This window comes from Panicum virgatum, chromosome 7K (assembly GCF_016808335.1).
Source record: "Panicum virgatum strain AP13 chromosome 7K, P.virgatum_v5, whole genome shotgun sequence".
Classification (NCBI taxonomy): Eukaryota; Viridiplantae; Streptophyta; class Magnoliopsida; order Poales; family Poaceae; genus Panicum; species Panicum virgatum.
In genome coordinates, this window is record NC_053142.1 from 20,199,980 (window position 1) to 20,209,476 (window position 9,497).

The following is a 9,497-nucleotide window of genomic DNA, read 5'->3' on the forward strand; positions in this document are numbered from 1 at the left end:
ACAATCAACCAGTACTCCCAAACTAAGAAATGAAATTTATGTATCCTAGGAGTGAGACAGGCAATGCAGGGAAAGTGACTGAGCTTTATACCTATTACTCCATTATGAACCGGTTGCTCAGGAATACAATTTCTCAGAGAGGTGGCAATCCACAGGACATCTCTCTTCATGCAAAGAATCTGCTTGCTTGTATGAGGCCAGATGGAGAAGACTTTAGTGTGGCTGATTATATTTAGGAAGAGATCAAATACATATCTAAAAACCCACTTAATATCTGTGCCTATGCACCCTATTTGATGAAGTTGATTGAGATGGCATCAAAGACTAAGTTTCAAATGGATGAAAAGCATGAGTCTTTTCGGCCTAAGGTGCCCAAGCATAGGAGAGAGCTCTCACCTCACAGATATTCAGATATTGAGGATGAAGAGGAAATTGAAGAAGAAGGGGAAGGACAAGAACACCCTCAGCAGCAGTCTCCTGCTGCCCAGACTGGGACCGGTCTGACCAGTCCAGGCAGGCAGGGCAGTTTCCCTTGTCCTCTCAGCGTGAGAAGCCAACCTCTCCCATGAAGAAGTTGTTCAAGATGTTTGTTGGGCTTTGCAAGAACTAGAGAGACATTAAGGTAGGCCAGCAGCAGCAGAGAAGGGACAACAAAAAGATTAGGGATAATCAAAAGAGGACACATGCAGCATTGAACCTTGAGCCTACTCTATCCCCTATTTCTCCAGAACTAGTAGAACTAGAGATTCCGTCTGTAGAAGAGATGGCTATGGATTTCCAAGGATCAGCATCATTTGATCAGCTGGCTAAGCAGTACTTTGGTGGTTCCTACTCACATGCACCACCATCTTCTCCTCCAGATTTTGGGCCGATCTCAGGACACACCTATGCAGCAGCAGGATTAGCAGCTACAACATCATCTTATCCATTCTTTGGCCTCAAGTCATTTGGGACTGGAGGAAGTTCCATGGTGGGATCCTATTTGCATCTCAGTCTGAGCCGTCTCGCCCTTCGGCAGCCGATGTACTTGCACATTCAGCGGCTGTGTCTATCTTTGGGACACACCTTGGCACTCATTGGGGCGATCAATCCCCTTTGGCTGGAAATGGGGATGGCAATGGAGATGGACAGTGATGGGCAGTCAGGTTTCTTCTCCCGGCCCTTTCTGGTGATAGATGACAAAGGGGGAGAAGAACAAGGATTAAAGCTTGAAGAAGGAGAAGAAAAGGAGAAAATTTCAGAGTTTTTGCTTTCTGTTTTAGATAGACCGGTCTGACCTGTCTGTGCCTTGTAACTCTAAAATTTGTAATAATCTTGTACTTTATCTCATTTGTGGACTTGAGAACTTTGTGATGTCTGCTACTGGGTGTAATGAACATTATTTATGTTTATCTAAGTAACTTTGTGTTATTATGATGCATTTGGTTGATGTAATGTGTTTTGGCTGGCTGTTTGGGGCAGACCGGTCTGACCGGTTGGCACCAGACAGAGCTATGTTCTTTTCAGTTTTGCTTGATTTGATCTATTTTGTCATATGCATCACGTGTAGTATTTTTTGCAGACACACATACACTTTTGCACCCCATAAATTCTGAGATATAGGGGGAGCTTCTATTTGTTTTAAATATGTGCAAATGGCATGTAAGGCCTTATTTCTTGAATTCAATTCAAAGCACATATTTAGGGGGAGCTCATGATTATATATGAGAATTTAAAAACTTTTATTTGATTCATTTATAAGCTTTAATCAAGGTTGTCGTCAATCACCAAAAAAGGGAGATTGAAAGTGCATCTAGGCCCCTAATGGGTTTTGGTGAATTAAATGATAAAATGATTAAAGGACTAATGCTTTATTTGAGATATCATGAGCAGGGATTTATTTGTATACCAATTCGTGTATTGACTCATGTATCAAGGAATAAGATAAAAGAGAGCTTATTATTGAAAGTCAAGCACGTTGTAATAAGAAAGAAGAAACAAGTGCTCATGCGTTATTTGATGGTTTCTAAATATGGCTTGTTAAAGTGAAGTATGCTTTGTCTAAAGGGTCAAAGATTCGTGATTACAAAGTAAGACAAAGAAATGAAGATATGATAATGAAATAAGGAATTCATTGTTGATGTACAAAGCTTTACTCAACATGCCTTCGTCGCCGCCCTGGGGTCGCCCCTGCCCTCCACTCGCCACCGCCCTGGGTCGCCGCCGCCCTCGTCCCAAGGGTCGCCGCCGCCTAACAGCGCCGGCGCCTAGGGCAGGAAGCAGCGGCCTTGGCATCATCGCACGGACCGTCGGCGGTCTGACTCCCACGATAGAAGGCTCGTGATGGAGTCTCGTGACGGAGGCAAATGGAGGGGGGATGTGCAAAAGGACCAGGTACGGTGGGGGGAGGTGCGGGCGCCTAAATGAAAAAATTTCCCAGATCTCTCCGCTGCCCTCGGATGGAGATCCTGAGGTCTACACGAGAGTTTCCAAAGTTTCCACAAGGACCTTGGTTTCCATAGGATACGGTGCCTATTAAATATTCTAACATATACTCTAAAAATACATATTTTATCATTATCTTGTTGCATTAGATTTCTTTTTGCATCACACGTCCATATGTGTTTGATATATATTTAACTGAACTATTTATTTGTGAATTGGTTTTATTATCTCTTTCCATCATACATGAATATATGAGGACACATATCGTGGATAATATTTTTATATAAATAATATATATATTAATTTATATGTTTGCATTTTCTTATAATGGCATAGGTGGGTAATTTACACGAAGATTAGGGGTTAATTTTGATTGTTTTTATAATGATAGAGATGGATAATTTAGATACATGTTTAGAGGTTACTTTAGTCTATTTTTATGATGATAGATGTGGGTAATTTATTAGAAAAAATAACGGTTCTAATGACTATTTTGATTAGAGTTGTTGGATTGATGGCATGATGTTTCTAATTATTGTGAGAATTTCTAAAATTTCTCTATTTTTTAAATATTCATCTAGAATCTTAGGTGGTTTTACGTGGCGGCTTAAAAGAGCATCCAATCAGTAATAGTAATATGGAATTTAAGCTGGAAATTGACCGGATTTTATTGGGCTGGTCCAAAACCTGCCAGACTTGAAAAAAAAAATGCTAAAGCCTTGTCCGTGCATAGACAAGTGTCAATTTTGTAATGTGTTTCGGGGAAAAAGATATTAATATAAGAGGAGTGTTTTGATTGGCCTACGTCGAGTGCGTTACGGTGCTGTTGATGCACGCGTTAAGATTGAACTGCAAAAGGGGGGAAAAGGAAAAGGAAACTGACCCAGCCAGGGGGGTTTCTCTTTAGTCTTTACCGTGCTTAGCAACGATCAGACACGCCAAGATCGGACGGATCGATCTTCAGCTTCAGAAGTGTCCCAAAAGGCTCAAAAGCTCACGGAAGAGAGACGATCCGTAATGCATAAAAGCGATCGGAAGCTGTGCACGGATAAGCGGAACACTTTCTCGAGTGGGATATATGATTGATTGGACGCTCATCTTTGAATGAAGAAACGAAAAGAAAAGGAGAACAATTTATGCATCCCATTTTTTCAAAAAAAAAAGTTTGAACAGTTTCCGGATGGCATCTTACAAAAACAGCCCTCGCCTCACAGTCACAGAGTCACAGAGATATGGAAGGACTCAGTTTGTGTTTTCTAGTGCCTGATGTTGTTGATTGGCACCACAGGGAGGGAGGGAGGGAGGGAGGGAGAAAAGCCTGAGGCCGGTCGTTTGGGCACAAGAAAATTAATTTGGAAGCCGGAGGTCGTGGCCGCAAAACTTTGCCGTCCGTCCGTCCGGTCCGGTAGGCTCTCCGGCGGCGCGCCCAAGGCGGGGTCTTTTCCATGGCGCATGCGGCCAAAGCAAAGCAGGGCCGGAGAGGAGGAAAGCTACGCGTCCAGCCAAAAGGCAGCCGTCGCCTCGATCCACCACGGCCGGTCTCGCTCTCGCCGGCGACCGATACATACCATACCACCAGTGACCGTGAACCCGAGGAGGAGGCTCAAGGAAAGGCTGCTGGTGCGAAAGCGAAAGAAAGTCGGTGTTCGTTTGTCCCTCTCGCCGCCGTCGCATCCGCGCATCGGAACCAACGATATTCTTCCAGTGGGTGTTCGTTTGTCCCTCTCGCCGCCCTCGCATCCGCGCATCGGAACCAGCGATATTCTTCCGTCCCGTCCACGCGATGCCAATGCCATGGCTTTCATCATCCTCGCTTATTCTCTCAAGTTTTCTGTTACAGGGTCCGGAGATAAGCAGTGCGTCATGGATCATCAGTTGGAGTGAGGGCTTGTACTGTTTTTAAACAAATAGAGCTGCTTGTTGTATTGAAAAGTAGAAGTAATTAAGGGCAACGAATTGCATGCCATTTGACTGTGATGGTTGCCAATGTCCTAGTTGCAGAGAGTTAGCTGAACATGAACACCATCTTGGTAACCATATTTCCATGATCATCCTCACTTGCTAACCATCTTCATGCCCACTCCAAACCTAGTACATGAACCAACTAATTAAACTAGTGCATTATATCACTACTAGTACCGGCACATTTGCTTGATATACCCCCTCCTAGGCTCCCTACTCCTACCCTACCCCACCCACCCCACAAATTCTCCATTTCTACTCCAGACCCTTTCCCTTTACATACACATACAAACAACACCCTTCTCCTTTTCCTCTCCAAAAGGGGAGCAAAAAATGGACAGCCCAGCCCAGCCCAGGTCAGTCCACGTGGACCCTACTCGGAAGGATGGAGCCCATGAACCCAGCGGCTGCCTCCCGGGCCCCGCCGCTGGGCCCCAAGCCCAGCACCACCACCGCCTTCCCTTTCCCGCCACTTCTGACCGTTGACGCCGCCGGGCCCAGCACCTCCGCCGCCCACCTCTCCAGCACCACCTCGAGGAAGTGCCCGGACGCCGCCGCGAGCGCCCGCACCGCCGCCTCGTCCACGCGCGCCCTTCCCTGGCCGGCGAGGGCCCCGGCCAGCCGCGCGCGGATGGCGGCCGCGGCGCCGCCTTCTTCGTCGAGGGTCACCACGCGGGCCGCGATGGACTCCAGGAGACTGTGGGGGTGGCCGTGCTCGCTGGAGTCGCCGGAGTCGCCTTCGTGGGTTATGTCGCTGGGAACGGCCCCGTCGCTGCCGTCGTCGTCTTCGTCGTCGGTGTCCTCCTCGGCGCTGAGGTTGAGGTTGAGGTCGAGGGCGTCGTGCCGCGCCCGCTTGCACTCGCCCTGCGGGGACTCCGTCTTCCTCTTGAGAGTCCCGCCGGACGACGCCTCTTCCTCCGACCAGAGGCGCAGGGAGATCACGTCGCCGGTGCCGGCGCCGGCGAGCTTGGGTGTCGTCAGGATCACGACGGAGCCGGAGAGATCGAGTTCTTGGCCGGACCGATGATCCTTCACGCGACCGCTCTTCGACGCCGCGACGAGGCAGTCCACGACGTCGCACGGCGCGTTCTCGACGTCGTCCACGACCACCACGAACGCCTCGCCGCCGATCGCGGACGCCCTGGAGACGACGTCGGAGCACAGCTCCTCCGCGCAGCTGAACCTGCTCGGGTCGGCCCAGACCACGCGGTCCGCGGAGCCGCAGCGCGTCTCGGCGAACACCGTGGCCGCCCGACGCGCAGCGGCGCGGTCGCTCCCCTTCACGTACAGCCACACGCCCTTCCCGCCGTCGCGCCCTCCTCGGCCGGCGGCCACCGCCGCCTCGGCGATCTCAGCGAGGACAGCGGCGGGTTGCCACGGGATGTTCCTGCGCAGCCTCCGCTCCAGCTCGCGCGCCACCGCGGAGCCGCCGCTGCCGCCGCCTCCCGGGGCGCGGCCGTCCGACGTCGCCGAGTCCGACAGCGGGTGGCTGCCGAGAGCGAGCGCAGTCGCCACGGCCTGGCACCCTGGCGCCATCAGCGGGCTCGGGCCCCATCGAGGCAGCGGCAGCGGCGGCGACGGCGACCACTGGCCTGTCGTCCTGCTCTTGCCGTGCTCCATCAGGCCCTCCAAGCCCAGGAACCCCGCGATGCTTGGCTTGCTCTGGCTGCCCTGTAGCAAGCAGGAGCCAGACCACCATGGGCACGGATCAGCAGCGCAGAGGTGAAGCTTCTGGCACAGCCTGCTCCATTTCCTCTTCAGCTCGATCAGATACTTCTCCTGAATCACCAAGAAAAAAAAACTCAATCAATCAACAACAATCTTGTTAAGAACGTAGCATCACATTCATAGACACCGCAAGAGCTGCATTGCCATGTTCTCTGATCGATCAGATATGTTTATCTAATTCTCTTACCCTTTGATGAGGTGTTTGATCAGCCGGTGGCATGTCCGGCACGAGCCAGGCGGGGAGGCTGCCACGCGGGCCCTCCGCGCCAGCCTCCGCCTTCACGAGCGACGCCTCCCTCTCGTAGTTCCTGCTGCACTCGGTGCAGAGCAGCAGCTGCGTCGCCTCATCCTGCTCGTCCCTGGCCGCTGGCTCCCCGGCGGTGGCCATCCCAAGCTGCTGCGCCGTCGCCATGGCCGGCGGCACCGGCGATGTACTGGCACCAGATCACGTACGGGGACAAACAAAGTCATGTTAGGCAACAATCCAGTGGCAAAGCTTCTACTATATCACAGTACTACTTGTCACAGACAAATGAGCAATATTTTTTTTTCTCCAGTTGGTTCAATTATTTGTGCGTATAACTTTCTGCAAATTTACTTGTAATCTGGCCAGTGTCAGGGCAAGGAATGCCAACTTTTTTTTGAAGAAATAGGAATGCCAATTGAATCTGGCTAGATACATTCTACCGGCACTATTTCATCAGAGATTTTAACCAACACGGGCAAGCAAGCACGCCAATGTGAGCTTGTGAAAGGCAGCATCATTGCAAGGAAAAGGCACGCAACGCCGGATCAGTAGTCTGACCGACGCGTCCAACCACTGCACTGGGCAGTGGCGTACCAAAAGGGCCATGGCTCAGGACGCCAGGCACTGTCGCGGCATCAGACGAAGCCCTTTTCCCGTCAGGCAGAAGCTGATCGGCTCAGAGCGATGGAATCTCTGCTCATCTGCAGCAACGGCAGGGGGAAAAAAAATTCACAGGGCCATACCACGATCCCATTCGGAATTCCCCAACACCGCAACACCAGCCAGCCATTTCTCTTCCTCTGATCCTCTGTGCAAGATTCCATTGTTCACATGACAAGCTAGCTCATTAATGGCTACTAGGATCTAGTGAAGCAGGTGGATGCTAGCTAGGGAGGTTCTTGCAAGACCAGCTTGTCCTTTGCTTGTTCTACTAGACAGCAAGACATCAACGGAGGACCAGCACCGGACCGAGAATGCAACAGCGGCGAGCATGCGCTGCGCTGGGTAGGCAGCGAGGGGGCAAAAGGCAACACGAACGAACAAGAACACAGACACAAACATGGTGGTGGCAGGAGGAGAGCATAGTACTGTAGGAAAAGCAAGCAGGTTTCTTGGTTGGGAGCTAGGGGAGTAGTAGGTTGCTTGCTGCTCACCTTGTTGGGAGGGAGGTAGACGACGAGGAGGAATGGAGGCTGTTGAGCGCCAGGCCGGTGCCGCTGCCGGTGGGGACCACCACGGCCTGCAGCGCCCAGGCGGACTCGAGCGGCCGCCGGCGCCGCTGCTGCCACCGCATGTACGTCTGGTAGCTGGCCGTGGCCACGAGCCAGGCGCGGCCGCGGGTGGCGCGGAGGTCGTCGAGGAGGCGCCCGAGCTCCGCGACCATGTGCTCCACGGGGCTGTAGGACGAGGCCGTCGCGTGGTGGTGCTCGCTCGCCTCCTCGTCGAGCGCCCACCGCAGGTCGCCAACGTAGACCACAAGCCCGCCGCCGCGCTGGAGCTGCACGGCGTCCACGCTGCGCCGGAGCTCGGCGGCCCGGGCGTCCACGTCGGCGCGGCTCATGAGGCGGACGTGCACGTACGAGAGCTGCAGCTTGAGCAGGTGCGCGCCGGCGAGCTCCGCGGGGACGTCGCCGCGCTCGAGGCGCCGCAGCAGCTCGCCGGCCACGGCCTCCGCCATGGACACCGAGTCGCCGACCACCACGGGGTTGCCGCGCCGCCCCTCCTTCCGGAGCATCACCTCCAGGACCGCGCGGACGTCGTCGCTGCACGCGTCGGGGCCCGGTGCGCCGGCCAAGAACTGCGCGGGCCAGAGCGCGAAGCGGCCGCCGGCCGCGGCAATGCCGGTGGGGTCGAGGAAGAAGTGCGGAGGGATAGGCGGCGGCGGAGGGGACGAGGACGACGAAGAGGGCGGCGGCATGAGCGCGGTCTCCTCCTCGAGGTTGCTCTTGACGGTGGCGCTGGAGAAGCCAGCCTCCCGCATGACCCGGCTCACGCTGGGGTCGTCGAGGATGGAGATGACCAGCTGGTCCAGCTCCACCTTGATGGCGAGCAGCGGCTGCTGCTGCTGCGCGGTTGCCGGCGGCGGCGGCGGCGGCGGCTGCTGGAGCTCGACGCAGCCGCGGCGCTGGTTGGCCTGCGCGCGCTTGAGCGCGGCGACGAGAGCGTTGGAGAGGGTGGGGCTGGGCTGGATCAGCGAGGACGCGAAGTGCGCCGCCGAGGAGGGCGGCGAGTGGGGACCGGAGGTCGGCAGCCGGTTGAGCGCGACATTGAAGCAGAGCTCGAGGGCGCGGCACTGGAGCGGGTGCTGCTGCGCCGGTGCGGCCGCCGCCCCGGGCGCCGGGTGCGAGCGCAGGCAGGCGCGCTTGAGCAGCCCGTACGGCGCCGCCGGCGACGACGACGAGGAGAAGGCCGCGGCGAGTGGCTGCGCGCAGGCGGCCGCGGAGGGGCCCGTCAGCAGCGCGAACGCGACGTGCAGCGGCGTGACCTGCGCATGCCCCCGGCGGCGCGCGAGCGCGAGCGCGAGCTTGAGCACCGCGGCCGCCTCGGCGGTGAGCGACTGGTGGATGGTGTAAGCCCCCGCCCGCATCCCTCACCGTCACCCCGCCGCCCCTCCCCGACCCGGCTGCGTGTGTGTGTCACGTTCTGGCTTCTTCTCCCTAGCAACAATGTCAGTGCGATGCGAGGGGAAGAAGACAGCGGCTGCTGGTGTGTGGCAGTGTGTGTGTGTGGGCGAGGTGAGGAGCTCTTCTTCCCTCTCTTTATGAGATCAGATGAGGAAGATTGCTCTGCTTGGCAATGGCCGACGATGGGGGAGCTGTCTGAGTGTACGTGGCTAGGCTTAGCTTGTGCTGCTGCCTCCTTTTATGGCTGCTTTTCTTCACCTTTATGGAGCACTCTCACACTAGCTTAGCTTAGCTTGCCGCTTCTCTCAATCTCTCTCTCATCCCATGCATTCTGGTCCTGTTTAGTTCCCAACTCATAAACCCCCGTAAACACAAAAAAAAGGTTACATCGAATGTTTTGTATGAAGTACTAAATAAAGTCTATTTATAAAATTTTTTACATAGATAGTCTGTAAATCACGAGATGAATCTAATGAGCCTACTCAATCCATGATTTGCAACAGTGATGCTAC

The 9,497-nt window shown here is 54.2% G+C and overlaps 1 protein-coding gene across 1 annotated transcript; it reads right to left on the bottom strand.

Annotated features, from left to right (window-relative positions):
* Positions 1 to 4,366: 4,366 nt before the first annotated feature.
* LOC120640468 (protein SMAX1-LIKE 4-like) lies at positions 4,367 to 9,212 on the bottom strand. Its single transcript, XM_039916312.1, has 3 exons — positions 7,516 to 9,212; positions 6,302 to 6,548; positions 4,367 to 6,165 (listed from the first exon to the last, which is right to left on the bottom strand). The coding sequence occupies exons 1-3, from the start codon at positions 8,946 to 8,948 to the stop codon at positions 4,744 to 4,746; spliced, it is 3,102 nt and encodes a 1,033-aa protein (XP_039772246.1). The 5' UTR covers positions 8,949 to 9,212; the 3' UTR covers positions 4,367 to 4,743.
* Between the last annotated feature and the right edge of the window lie 285 nt (positions 9,213 to 9,497).